The 14,777-nt window shown below is 54.7% G+C and overlaps 1 protein-coding gene across 1 annotated transcript in view; it reads left to right on the forward strand.

Annotated features, from left to right (window-relative positions):
- The window catches only part of DLGAP2 (DLG associated protein 2), a 144,885-nt gene that overhangs the window by 99,101 nt on the left and 31,007 nt on the right, over positions 1-14,777 (forward strand). Inside the window, exon 6 of the mRNA XM_032593031.1 lies at positions 14,121-14,470. Coding sequence (XP_032448922.1) covers positions 14,121-14,470 — 350 coding nt within the window. The remainder of the gene's footprint in view (positions 1-14,120; positions 14,471-14,777) is intronic.

Consider the following 14,777-nt stretch of genomic DNA (forward strand, 5'->3'; position numbering starts at 1 on the left):
CGTTCACTGTCAAAGAGACGCGCACAGAAGGCACTTGTCGATGCCTGGCCCGTGTTTCAGGATGGATGACCATATTTCCTTACAGTCACCTTGAGGTTGTGAGTATGTCACCCCTACCTATGCAGTGGGGGCCTTCCGACTTTCTTACCGAACCGTTCTGGGGGGAAGCGGGCAGTGTTTAGCACGTGTTCACTGAGCACCCACAAGTGTGAGCAAGTCACAAGTCAGGTATTATTTTTACGCTTGCAGATGGCATTTGCCTTATCGGTTTAGTAACTTTTTCATGGAAGGTCGTTTTCTTTTCCTTGAACAGAAACAGCAGCGCCTCTGGGTATATTAACTGAGATAGGCCGTCAGCCACACACCGTTGTTTCCACGTGCAGGTGAGAAAACCCACAATTTCACCGTCAAACAAAACGCCGTCTGAGAATCTCTCCCCGCTCTCCAAATTTTGACAGTAAAAATGTCATGCCGGTGCGACTTTAATGTAGACGGCTTTCACAATTAAACGTCCCAAGTGGAAATGAATACACACACATTTTCTGCGGAAAATCCAAGTTCTCATTATGTAATGTGAATTTTAAATATTTAAAACGAACACAGGAATTGCCTTGGACAGTGACACGGCTGTCATCACTATGTTCCTGTCTATGAGACGTTAAGTGCTGGTTAGACTATAATTTCTTGCCAATTAACACTTTTGAAATAGATGTCTTCGCTGCCAGCCCATCAACGTTGCCCCAGAACTTGGGCGGCCCACATCATTTTGGTAACTTCAGGGAAACCGCTGCCTGTGGGTGTGGATATGGCTTCTGCGTCCTGTTGGATTTACACTTATGTTTGGAGACTGACGTTAATTAAAGTGTCAAAATAGCTTTCATCTTTTATGTTGAATCTTTCGCCTTCAAAGTTTAGTTTCTCCAACATCCAGACTCTCATTTAGACATTCATGGACTTGATTGCTGTGATTCTTTTTATGCTGTTATCTTTGAAGCTCTAATTAACGGAGGGCGGTGAGTTTAAGTGTGGCTATTACGTTCGGACAGACCGGTGCTGCTTGCCGTGTGGGATATACTTCATCTTGATTACGTATTTGTGCTTTACACGATAGAAAGCTAATTTCTAAGTTTCCTTTTTGGCTTGCAAATGGCCTGCCTGGCTTGCATTCAGAAACGGTGTGGGGGATGCCAGGTGTGGGTGGGTCAGTAGGCATGTGTTTGGAGTCACGATGTATCCACATTTGAGATGACTCAGCAGCCACACCACAGTGTAGGGCATCTCCTTCGTGAGCGGACCTCAACGGGAAGGTGTTTTCCCCAGATTCTCCTTCCAGAGATTTGCTAAGCCAACACTTTGAAGACCTGAGGGCACATCTTGATGACTGATTTCGTTTGCTTCAAGTCATCTGTTGAACAGATGGCTGCACGCGTACTCACGTGACTTTGCGTGGCAAAAATCTTCTAGCCCAGTGTACATGTCCCAAAGCTGTGCTGTCTGGGGTAGGGTCCGGTAACCGAGCGGACAGCACAGAGCCCAACAAGGGGCTTGAACTCAGGCACCTTGAGATCATGACCTGAGCCGAAGTCAGACGCTTAACCGACTGAGGCACTCAGGCGCCCTAAGAAGTTAGGTCACTTAAAAGTGGCTAGTGGCTGTGCTGTTGGACGCAGCAGGCTGGCACGCAGCCTTTCTCATGTGGCCACCCGAGAGGGAAGCCAGGAGTCTGCGGACACAGGTGTGGTGGGCACGCCCCCCCCCCCCCCACCCGCCAGGGCCAGCACCGCAGCCGCTGCCCTCTCCTCCCTGCTAACCGCCGTTTACACCCAGGGCTCTGGGCAGTCCCTTTTGAAAGGGTTTCCAAATGAGGTTAACTCAACCCCAAATGTATCTGGGAAAGTACATTTTTACACGCCTCGTTTATTCACCTCTAAGCAGGAAGAACACGTCCACCTGAGGCAATCTCCATCAGGCCTCACTACTTGCATTTAATGGAATTTTACCGAAATTACGTGCATGGCTCCTTCCATATTAAATCAGGTGGTTAGCCTCTTCTGCGTGGCACAGAGGCCTGTGTTGGCACGGTGCACTCGGGAGGGGAGGCACTTCAGGGCAGCCTCCTTCCCCGGCCCCCTGCGTCTGGGGGTGACTCTCACCAACTCACCTGATCTCTGGGATATGAGCAAAACCCAACTAACCGGGTGATTGGATTAGAAAACATATATAGTGACCTCTCTCCCTATACTTAGGAAGCCACTTGAACAACAACCACAGATTTTCAGAGTGTTATGCACGTGGTGAAAGAAATCCATGACAGGCTTTTAAACACAAAAGGACATCATGCCTGAACTCAATTTTTTAAAAGAATAGAGTAGTCAGGTCTTCAGATACCTTAAGATACTAAGTTAAGTAATCATTTCATTTTTTTATTTCAAAATTCTTACTTGGTCACTTATATTTAAATAAATCTTCTGCGGTTGTTTGGAAACCTTTCTCTGTTGGCAGAGAATTCAGCAGAATTGTATTGCTAAATTAAATTTTCAGTTTTCAGTTGTATTTAAGGTTTGCCTGACATACATATAGAAAATGGTAGGTAACAATGCCCATAATTAATAATTATTAGCTCCGGTGAATATATTCTAATTGTGTATTCCCACACACGGAACAGAGTCAATTATTATCCCCAGACTATCCAGCTGAATAATTGAATGTTTTTCTTGAGTGGCTAAGATTGTTTCTTTAATTATTTATTGTAATTCTTGTCGGTAAAGTAACATGATCCGATGATCATTTTAAATCTTCGACGATATTTCCAAGGTTCTAATTCTCACTGCGACACACCATTTAGGACACACGGTTCTAGCCCACAAGATCGTATGTACCAACAAATCTTTGTCATTACAGCAGATCGATGTAGCAATGAAAACACTGATTTACTTCCGTTTTTAAAAAATTCTGTCTCAATATTACTTTACCTAACATATTGTATGTACTGCAGTTTTATTTACCAAAAGCTCACGACTCATAGGTAATTTTTAACTTTTAAAATTAAAAAGCATTCAATTAACCAGGAGTATAAAAGCAACTTATTGTTCTGAATACTAAACTTCCCATTCAGGACCCTCTGGGGGAACACGCATATGGGTATAGAACCACTGGGAGAGGCTGTAGGGACTTTGAAAATGCACACGAAAGGCCTATCTTATGCCTTAAAATGCAAATCTCATTGACTTCCGTACTAACGTGATAATAAGTCTGATATCTGGGTGCCTGCAAGTTTTTATGTGTATTTCTAAATGTTTCCTCATATGATATTAATTTATATGGTATTTGTTATTCTCAAAACATTAAGTACCATTTATTTCTATTAAGTCTGTGTTGGGTTTCTCATGGCGCCCTTAGAAAGGAGTCACGTGGACAAGTATAAGTATTTTCAGGGGCTTAACAATGTCCCACCAGCGCACGTGTCTCTTCTGCGTGGGGGTATGGGTTCCTCAGATCCTGAATTATTCCCCCAGAACCTTCCCCGGGCCCTCCGGTAACCATCCTAGATGTCCTGAGGGAAGTGATGTTCTGGTGGGCGGTCACCATGGGCGCTTTCGCGGAGCAGGTCCCAGAGGATGGCAGACGCCCCCCTCGCTATGGCTGCTCACAAACTCCAGCAGCGAGGCCGCGGGGATCCACTGACTATCTGTGGGGCTGAGAGCTGCCAACCCGTTCCCACTTCCTAAGACAGTGATCCACATCAAAAATAATAATACTGTGTAGGCTTAGTAAAAGTTTATCAAATGTGAGCTATTTCCACAAAAACTTTGTACAAACAGAAATCTTTTCATATGCGTTCAAGGATTTTTTTTTTTCCTATTCACATGCAAGCAGCAAAGAACGCTGTGGTCTGAGCTGGCTGGGCTTGGGTCTCTGGGCCGGCAGTGGCACCTGCTGTCCCAGCCCTGTGACCGCAAATCACGTGCCAGCAGAGTGACGGCATCGTCTCCCTCTATCCAGATGGCCGGTCGGTGCTGAGACGGGACAGTCTTTGAACACCACTGTTACTCAGCTAGACCAGGGAGCGAAACTTCCCCGTGCTCAGTTCTGAATAGGAGGCCACACCTTCGTGCTCTGCCAGAAGGGTGACTGGCCGGAGGGCAGAAACAACTGCGCGTGGCTGTGCTCCCACGCTACTGTGATGTGAACGCTCTAACGTTCTCGGCGTCCCCTCCGAACTTCCCGTGAACCACGGAAATCTCTCATTAGGCGATGAAGGAAATACAAGAGGCCTTCTTCCCCAAAATAGTTTTCACTGGTTCCCATCACTTGAAGAATTGAGAGATAATTACAATTAATTTCCTCTGTCTGGGTCTTAATCCCATTAGTTAACAGTCCCTCCAAACAATCTGCATCACAGAGTGGGAAGACAATCTACAATGTCTTCCGATGCCAAATGTATTTTTTTTTTGAAAATTTGGAACTGACTAAATTAAGAGGAAATTCTCGCTGAAACAACGAATGATTCTCCCAGTCCCCTTTGCGACGGGCAAGGACACCAGTGGGCTTCCGTGCACTGTGGAGGAATAAAATCAGATCAAGCCGTGAGAAATCAGACAGCTCTGTACGTGGTCCAAGAAAGAAAAAAGGCTCATTACCGCCAGTAACGGGAGGGGGACTTCTCTCCCAGTTCTGCCACCGGCTTCCTGGCTCACCTCGGGGAAGTGATTCAACCCATTGGAACCTACCTCTGTGTTCTCATCTGGGAGATGGGAATACAAATGCTGCCTACCTGGCGAGGTTTCCGGAAGCCTGCATGAGAAGTGAAGTGCTCAGCGTGGTGTTGCTGCAGCCCCCTCCCCCAGCTGTGGCTGGTCGCGGGCGCACACCCCCGGTCAGATCTCCTGAATATCCGTATGGACACTTGGTAACAATCTGCAGAGAAACCAGGGATGGCACCCAGTTCACGGTGGCTGTTAGCACTTGTTTCTGTCCGCTGAGCACGGACGCAACAACGGCTGCCCTTGCTGGCCGCTTTCGTCTGCACGTGCCTTTTGTGTGTTTCCATCCCCACAACAGCACAAAAGGAGACATCCTGAGTAGTCCCTTTCACAGATGAGCAGGCTGAGGCCGAGAGAATTTAACTTGTCCAAGATCACACAGTTACCCAACTGTATGTCGGAAGCAAGGAAGAGTCAGTTCAGCTCTAGTGGACCGGAACGGAAGCTAGAAACGGAATTTCCCTTTGCAGAAATCTTGGTGGGAGAGATGCCGGTGTGTCCTAGTCTATGAGTCCCAAGATTCTGTAACTGCTCGGCCACCGCGAGTTTAGGGTACCCAGCTATGAGCATCACCGGCCAGGACCGCATTACTACGTCAAGATACTAAAATACTAAAGTGTATCAAGGCAAGTGTATGAACGTTAAAGCACATTTTTTTTTCCATTTGGGGGAAGAAAGAACAGTAGAATGGCCATTTGATATTTTCCCCTGGAAATAAATAATTCGAAGAAAACTCTGACACTTAAAAAGGAACAAGATAGTATCCCTAGAAAACTAATGTAATTAGTCAATTTGTCCCCTGAGTGAGAGCCTCCAGACCACTGGGGAGAGCCACAGTAAGCCGTGGAGTACCTTTTCTTTATTTATTTTTTAGTATAATTTATTGTCAAGTTGGCTAACATACAGCGTAGACAGTGTAGATTCCCGGGACTCGTCGCTTACATACAACACCCGGTGCTCGTCCCAACAAGTGCCCTCCTCAGTGCCCATCACCCATTTTCCCCACCCCACCCCCGTAGAGTACCTTTTAAATGAGAGCAATGTTATCGGTAATTCCTGACCCACTGATTCTGATTCCACTCCACACGGCTTCCAGTATCGAGCACTGAGAGTCCACGCGGGGGAACGCGCACCCTCGGGGCGCACCTGCTGTGCCTTTCCCACGTGGCCCGCTCTGTCCTTCCGCCAAGACCCCACCCAAGCCCATCTCCTCCGGAAAGCCCTCCCTGTCCCCCCGGGGCCAGTCTGTCCTCAGGCTTCCGCGAGGCTCTGGTGCCGACTGTGTCTTTTTGCCCTTCCCTTCAATTTGATGGTGAGCACGGAGGCGCCAGAGTCTTAGGCTCAAGCTCAGTGTTCACTGGAACCTTGAATCTGACGGTAGGGCCGTTCAAACGATGCCTGGAATGCATGTGACCTCGGTGCCCACATAGAAGGAGCTGCAAGGTCTCTGCACCCCCTGCCCCGGCCCAGCTTTCGGGGTGTCCTTGGGTCCAGCATCCATAGAACACCCCAAGCCGACTCTGTTGTTACACAATTAACTCGGTGGTCTGACAGGGAAAATGCGTGATTATCTTGGAAGCAGTTGATTTTTTTTTTTTTAATTTTTTTTTCAACGTTTTTATTTATTTTTGGGACAGAGAGAGACAGAGCATGAACGGGGGAGGGGCAGAGAGAGAGGGAGACACAGAATCGGAAACAGGCTCCAGGCTCCGAGCCGTCAGCCCAGAGCCCGACGCGGGGCTCGAACTCACGGACCGCGAGATCGTGACCTGGCTGAAGTCGGACGCTTAACCGACTGCGCCACCCAGGCGCCCCAACAGTTGATTTTTTTTTTAAGCAACAGGAAAAGCGTCAGATTGGACATACTTCCTGCAGTGTTTACTAGGAGACGAGAGCAGCCCTAACGAACACCCCGGTAGTCGGCTGTGCTGACGAGCGGAGGAACGTGAGTCTCCCAGACGCGCTCAGAGTGTGACTCGCCGAAGCTGATCCAGAGCCTCTCTGGCGGCCAGCGAGCTGGCTCCGCGGTCCGCTGCTGCACACACACCGCGCTGATGGCGCCGAACCACGCCTCCGCCGCAGCGGCCGTTCAAACCGCGTGCGGGCACACGACACAGCGCGAAGACGGCGTAAACTCTCTCTGGCCACCCAGAGAAAGTCGCTCTTGCGTGCAGCCCACGGTCCTTATGCAGGCTGGGAAGAACTGCCCAGCCTTAGCCAGCGTCTCAACGGAGCGTGTTGCTCCCCTGCGCACCTTTACACGGAAACCCGTTCGAGAATTCGTATCACCCCCTGTAGCATCATGAGGTGGGAAGGTGCGACGTGAGGTTTTCCTGTGGTCGTGGACATACGTTGAAACACTCCGGAACTTCGTTTTTATTTACAGGCCACCCACACGGAGGTCCAGTTGGTTTGCCAAATGGCACTCAATACGTTTGGGAGACTCGTCATCTGGGGGTAGGGTTAGGGACATGTCTGAGGATGACTGTGACCATTTAGCGGCCAGGCTGGAAGTGGGTTCCAGGAGTGGCTGTGCTCCCACGTCCTGGGTGGATCTTTCCTCTGTGCCTGACCCAGGGTGTCACGGTCCCTGAGCGCCACGAGATGGACACGGCAGCAGAACGTGGCCCCGGGGCGTCACGGTCCCTGAGCGCCACGAGATGGACACGGCAGCAGAACGTGGCCCCGGGGCGTCACGGTCCCTGAGCGCCACGAGATGGACACGGCAGCAGAACGTGGCCCCGGGGCGTCACGGTCCCTGAGCGCCACGAGATGGACACGGCAGCAGAACGTGGCCCCGGGGCGTCACGGTCCCTGAGCGCCACGAGATGGACACGGCAGCAGAACGTGGCCCCGGGCGTCACGGTCCCTGAGCGCCACGAGATGGACACGGCAGCAGAACGTGGCCCCGGGGCGTCACGGTCCCTGAGCGCCACGAGATGGACACGGCAGCAGAACGTGGCCCCGGGGCGTCACGGTCCCTGAGCGCCACGAGATGGACACGGCAGCAGAACGTGGCCCCGGGGCGTCACGGTCCCTGAGCGCCACGAGATGGACACGGCAGCAGAACGTGGCCCCGGGGCGTCACGGTCCCTGAGCTCCACGAGATGGACACGGCAGCAGAACGTGGCCCCGGGGCGTCACGGTCCCTGAGCTCCACGAGATGGACACGGCAGCAGAACGTGGCCCCGGGGCGTCACGGTCCCTGAGTGCCACGAGATGGACACGGCAGCAGAACGTGGCCAGTTTGGGGATTTCTTGAGCACCTTCCAGCTCCTGCCAGCGTGGCGAGAACAAGTGTGCCCGTGTCACAGCCGACGTCGCCTGTTAACCGCAGTCCTGTGTTTCTCTGTTGTCCTTCATCGTCACCCCTGCTACCGCCAGGTCAGGACAATTCTTCAGTCAGCATTTGCACCCGGGAGCCACAGCACAGCCACCTGTGTGCTTTGAGTGTCACGCAGAGCCCCGGGGGCCATGCTTACCTTCTGCCGGCCCAGTGCAGTCTGGGGACAGGGCATTATAGACAGACTGTCCTTGCAGAAGGTGGACGATGCCGGGCAGGTCAGCGTGGAAGCAAGGACCCAGTGTCCGTGTTGTCACACGAAATGGTCCGTCAGCGAGCCTTCCTCACGCTCTCACCCGCTCAGTTCTCTTATTCGTGTGTATATGCCGCACTTAGTACCCTGAAACATCAACATTATGAAGTCGTAGTAAGAGAAGCTTCGTGAGAAACCGATGTTTAACTGGGCCGCCTCAATTCCTCAAGGACAAGGAGTGCACTCTGAATCCTCATCCGGGTTGGGAAGAAGCGGGATTGCCACCACGGGTAACCAAGTAGAAGGAAATGACGAGCTCTCGCCTGATGAGCCACCCACACGCGCGTCCCTCCATCTCACGGACGAGCACACGAGACCCGCTGGGAAGCAGGAGATGACTTGCAGCCCCAGCACCATGGCATTCCCAGCTGGGGGGGGGGGGGGCTCTTCTGGCCTCTGCCTGCTACATGCCAGCAGGCCTCCCGTGCCCACCCAGTTGTGACACCATCAAGCACGTCCCTGGCAGAGAGCGGAGGCCAGGCCGCCCCAGCGGAGCGCCCTGGCTAACACACGGAAGTGTCTAACATGGGGACCCGAGAGTCCCCAAATCTGAATCCTCAGGGCACGGCCCTTGCTCACCATGCACCTGTGGTCCGTGCGGAGCACTGCCAGGCGGCTGCGGCTGAACGCGTGGTGATGGACGGAACCGAGAACAGGGCGGGGCGCCCGCCTCTGCACATTTCCGCTGCACCTCGGTTCCTCTCAGACGGATAGACAGGCACAGCCTGGCCCCTCTCCAGCCTCCCCTGGGCCGATGCATCCGTACCCCTGGCCCAGGGCCCTGTGGCTGCCAGAGTGGAGCGGCTCGCTGACATAGGACGGCACGCTCTCCCGAGGAGAGTGGGTGCCGCCGGCCTCCAGAGCGAGCTGTGATCCGTCAGAGACCGGAGCAAGCGTCAGCTGCCGAGAGGCCTGGTGGCCGGGCTCCCCCAGGGTCTCCCTGCAGGGGCCTTGGCCGTTAGCAGATCTGACCGGGTCCCATCTGAGCCCTGCGTCCGCCAACAGCATCGGGTAGAAAATGGACTCAGCCCCACGGAGACGTCTGCTGAGGGTGCTGTCCAGCTGCTCTGACTCTCCGTTTCCCCCCGGGCCTGGGGTCCCGCCCCGAATGCCAGTGTATTCACTAGTGTCTTCCTTTCCTGCCCACTCAGACCTCCGCCCTTTTGCCCTTGTGCTAAAAACCTGCCCCAGGACCGCTTCCTGGAGCCCTTCTCCCAAATGCTGCCCGCTGATTGGCCTGTGAGCGCGGGCGGTCCTCATACCCCGTGCTCCTTGGGCGGGAGGAGTCCTGCCTGCTCTTCCTCCCTCACGCCCCTGACTCCCAGGCCCCCTCATGCCTCCTCCTGGGTCAGCGGGGTCAGCGGGGGTTTCCGACCCGACACAGCTTTGGGGAGTCTGCATCTCACAGCTTAACTCCCTCCAGATGTTCAAAGTGATTTCCGGCCAAGCCTCTCTGTGCCCTGGGGCCTTGCTCCTCTCAGAACCCACTGGTGTTTCCCCTCCGTGCACCTGTACGGTACGTGTAAATTAAGTCTATCGACGGCAGAAGTTCTTTTCCTCTGTGTTGATGTTTGAGAAGCACAAACATGTCCGTAGCTTGTTTTTCCATCGCCAAAAATAAGCTTCGTGAAGAAGGTGGGTCTTCCGCAGTTTTCGTTTCACTTGTCGCAGTTCACCTGTTCTGAAACCACGTAGCCCCTGGTGATGGGGGAGGGACCCCACAGTTCCCGGGACCTCAGCCATGTCTTCTCGACCATGGCCATGGCGACCATGGCCATGTCCTAAAGCTATGGGATTCTTCCATAAGCTCATCCAGGCCCAGTTATGTGCCAGGCATGGCCCCAGGCATCACAGGTACCACACGTCTCCCCGGAGCGAACAAGTTCAGAGTCTGGTATCTACCATTCGCCCAAAGAAATGCTGCCGTGGATGTAGGCCTGGGGCCAGGATGGCCGAGACGGAGATTTCCTGGGCCTGAGAGTCAGGAGAGGCCCAGGGAAGGCCTCGCATATGAGACACAAGATGGAAATAAAAGGAAGGAGACGAGAGCCCGAGAGAGACAGGCGCCACGAGGGGCACCCGCAGCGATGTCTGTGGAGCATGAACGTGTGTGGTCCAGAGGACTGATGGGCTGGAGAGGGCGGTGATCACTGAGGCCAGCAACAGCCACGAGGAGGAAGGGTGGGGCGCTCAGGACTCAGGAGCATGTGAGCGAAGCCAGGGGAGCAGACCAGAGTCCATTCACAGACGTCAGTGAGGAAGCTTGCACAAGACTGGCTTGGGGCCAGGGAGGATCACTGTCCCGTCTGGAGGACAAACCCAAGGGGTGCCCTTGCGCAAGATGAGCCACAGAGAGAGTTGAGTGCTGAGTCTGAGAGAACTGGGCCGCAGACCAGAAGCTGTCCCCGTCCATGATGGGAGCTGCAGCTCAGGAGGGTGTGACTTTGGGGCCACTCGGGGGCAACAGTTGAAGCCCGGAAGGGAATGTGTCGCCGTGTTGGAGAAATAGGATGAAGTGATCCAACAGTAAATGTGAGAGGGGAAATGGGGCTCAACACAGTCACAGGCTTGGGGACTTGAAAGTGGGCCTTTGCATGCTGTCCTTGGAGGCCCTTGAAGCAGTGAGGGGGGTGGGGAAGGTACAGGTGAGGGCGCGGGGAAGGTACAGGTGAGGGGGGCGGTGGGTGGGGAAGGTGCAGGTGAGGGGGGTGGAGATGGTGCAGGTGAGGGGGCGGGGAGGTGCAGCGACACAGGAGGACACGGTAAAGACAAAGGCTGGATGTGATCTCCCAAGGGGAGATGGACCCTTTCAAGTGGGCTGTTTAAGGATCAAGAACAAAAGTTTAGGTCGCGGAAGGTCAGGACGGGGAGAAGGGCAGGGCACGGGCTGGCTCCGGGAGGAGGCAGACACTGTGGGACAGAGGAGGGACGGGACACAGCAAAGGACCGCACACATGGGCGCAGGCCGGTCCAGGTGCCATCAGTGTGCTCACACATTTTACCCTCGAAACAAATCATAGCACGGGGGCTGCTTTATCCCCACTTGGCAGATGCGCGAGATTTTGTTGAAATTGCTGTTGCCGAATGTCCCACCGGCCGCTAGCAGGCTGCACTGGGGTCCGAACCCAGGCATCTGTCGCCGACCACCTGTTGCAGAAGCCTCTAAAGAGGGTGGCCAGGAAGCGGGGGGAGGGCCAGCCAAGGCGGGGGTACCCGCACACAGAGGGGTTCCGCTGAGACTGCAGGGCGGGGCCAGAGCTGGGGGCGGGGGTGGGGGGGGGGAAGGGGCTTCCTAGCAGCTCTGAGGTTGAACACCGCAGCCCGTGGGGCCAGCGGGCCCACTTCTGTGGATTTCCCCGGCAGCAGCCCCACCGTGGCCCACGGTGCCCTCGGCAGATACCTGCCCGCTGACCTGCGGTGAGTCCCACAGAGACCCTCCCGTGGATCCCTACAGACCCGAGAGGGAGCCGCACAGGGTTCAGGAGCGTGGGGCTGGGAGGCGGCTGGCGAGCGGGGAAGGAGGTAAAGTCCAGCAGAGCAAGGGCTTGGTGGCCTCTGAAGTTTGGTGACAGGGAAGCTGTGGGAGCCGGAGAGGAAGAGAAGGAACGGGGAGGGCGGGAGAGGGCAGGCAGCTGCAGTGAGCGTCTCACAGGCAGAGACCCAAGCAGACCCACCACACGTCAGTGGGTAGGTGCAGGGGCGAGTGCCCTTGTGATTCCCTGAGATCCGATGGAGACCGAGCCCTCTGCCACCAACCTAGCCACTTTGACAGCAAGGGCGGGACGCTCCCGGAGGAGGATGTCCAAGCCCTCCGGGGAAGGCAGGGGTTCGGCAGAGGTGACCCCAGGACACGAGATGAGAGGGATGTCCCGGGACAGGGCACGGTGCCCAGCGGCACGGAGAAGGCACCAACAGCCTCCACCCCCGAGGCCCGCACCCTTATATTCAACACGTCAAGCAGTTTGTGGTTGAGCTCAGGAACCATACTGCGTGCGTGTCTCAATCTCCTAGAATAACGCCTCGAGTATGGTCCGTGTTCAATAATCTTCCTTTAGAGCTTGATCCACATTAGGGGGGAAATCTTTAAAATAAGAAAGGTGGTTTTAGATGCTCCTCTGTGTAGACAGAGTTCAAAGCCTGTGTTTCCAAAAACTGTCTCCCTCCATCTGTTCCCTACCTTCCAGAGTCTCTTTTGATGCATTCGTTTAAAAATGTGTCCGTTTCATAAATTTTCACGTGCAGTTTTGATGCCTTTAAACTCAAATCATCCTGACGTGACAAACTCGCTTTATTTTGTCATTTGCCGACTTTTATTTGGAATGACATCTGAGGTTTTATTTATTAGGAAAACCCATTAACACAGATTAAGCAGTAATTGGGGGAGAGGATGGGGAACAGGGAAGGGCATTGAAATCCCCAGGAACAGAACGGGGCAAATCCTGTGCTCCCAAGTGCCACAGCAGGACGGTGACTCGGGACAGCTTCTGAAGATCGTAGGTGAAACTTGCCCAGTCTTCTCCCCGCTGGGGGGGATGCCAAGTGCTCCCCAGGAGATGCTCCCATGCACATGCGGCCGGGCACACAGCAGCCCTCACCTGCCTATGGACCGCGTGCGTGCGTTTTTGCACTGCACCGTGGTGAAGGAGTCTGTTTCAGAAGCACTTCTGTGGGCTCTCTTTCCACATAAAGAAGAATCATCAGGGCGCCTGGGTGGCTCAGTCGGTTGAGCGTCTGACTTCGGCTCAGGTCATGGTCTCACGGTTCGTGAGTTCGAGCCCCACGTCAGGCTCCGTGCTGACAGCTCAGAGCCTGAAGCCTGCTTCACGTTCTGTGTCTCCAGCTCTCCCTGCCCCTCCCCTGCTCATACTCTGTCTCTGTCTCTCAAAAATTAAACTTCTTTTTTAATTAAAAAAGGAAAATCATCAGCTGTAATGGAAAACACATTCATGTGAAAAAGGACTAGTTCGTCGTCACTTGAAAAATAAGTAACATGCTGAGCCTGGCAAAGGTCTAATGAGTTCAGAGACATTTAATTTAACTCCACGTCCAGATGCGTCTGTATTCTTCGGTGGATTGACTGTGGCTGGGGGTGGAGAAGCCCGATGTGAAGGACAGGGGGAGATGGGCGGCTGGTGAGGGGCACACATGCGAGCGAGGCTTGGGCCGGGGGTTGATCTGGGATCCCGGTGTCCCTTCTCCACCGACGCCTATGCTTACTCCCAGTAAGCATGTCCTTACAGGGAGCAAGCTTCTCAGATCACATTCGTGTCCGTTGGAAGAATAGAACTTGCTCATCACAAACATTCCTCAAACACAGAAGCGGAGGAGAGAACAGTCAGCCACGCTTTCCCTCGGTGATGACCTGGCGAAGGTTTTCTGTGCTTCTAACCTTTTTTCCGTACACAGGTTTTCTTTGAAGTACATTCCTCCTTCATCTGGACATAATTTAGCGTGTCGTGCTTCTTAGCAGGGCGCGAAGACACGAGCATTGCCCACGATGCTCGCCGTCTGTCCTGCTGAGTCAGAACTCCCTTAGTCCGGTCGCCATTGTTGCATTTTGGGGGGCTTCACCCTTTTCCTCTGTTACGAGTGTATCTGTGCGGACTCGGTGAGCACGCGGTTCCCGCCACGGTTTGCGCTACTTCTTAGGCCCCGGGTTCCGAAAGGCCCGGCGGGTCGTAGGGGGGCGGACGGGGGACCCGGTTTCCGGGCGGGGGAGGGGAAGGTGCTTCTGCTGATGGGACTCTGATTTCCCTCGCAGCCGTGTCGTACGCGAATTACAAGAAGACCCCGCCGCCCGTGCCCCCGCGCACTACGTCCAAGCCCCTGATCTCGGTGACGGCGCAGAGTAGCACGGAGTCCACCCAGGACGCCTACCAGGACAGCCGCGCCCAGAGGGCGTCCCCGTGGCCCCAGGATGGCCGCGGCCTCTACAACTCCACGGACAGTCTGGACAGCAACAAGGCCATGAGCCTCGCCCTGGAGACGGCCGCGGCCCAGCGCCTCGCTGCCGAGGGCCAGAGCGGCTCCACGCGGACCAGCGACAAGGCCGTCCTGGTGTCCAAGGCGGAGGACTTCCTCAAGAGCCGGCGCTCCTCCATCGGGATCCAGGTAGACTCTCTCTGCCGCCTGCTCAGCGGGCTCTGCGAATAGCGTAGGCTAACACATGGCGCCCGGCCGCCCTGGGGCCCTGGCAGGGAGCGCGGCCTCTGAGGGCCGCCGACGCGAGAGCCGGGCCCAGCTTGTCCGCAGCCTGCAAGTCTGCAGCCAGGGGCCCCCCCCCCCGGGGGGCAGCTGGGGCCCCCGCCTCACACCCGCCCCTGCCACCCTGGGCCCCCCACCCCCCAGGGCAATTTCTAGGGGCCACCGGCCGCTTAGAGAGTGTGCAGACAGCTCATTTTGATGCTGTGGAAGGATG

This window comes from Lynx canadensis, chromosome B1 (genome assembly GCF_007474595.2).
Source record: "Lynx canadensis isolate LIC74 chromosome B1, mLynCan4.pri.v2, whole genome shotgun sequence".
Classification (NCBI taxonomy): domain Eukaryota; kingdom Metazoa; phylum Chordata; class Mammalia; order Carnivora; family Felidae; genus Lynx; species Lynx canadensis.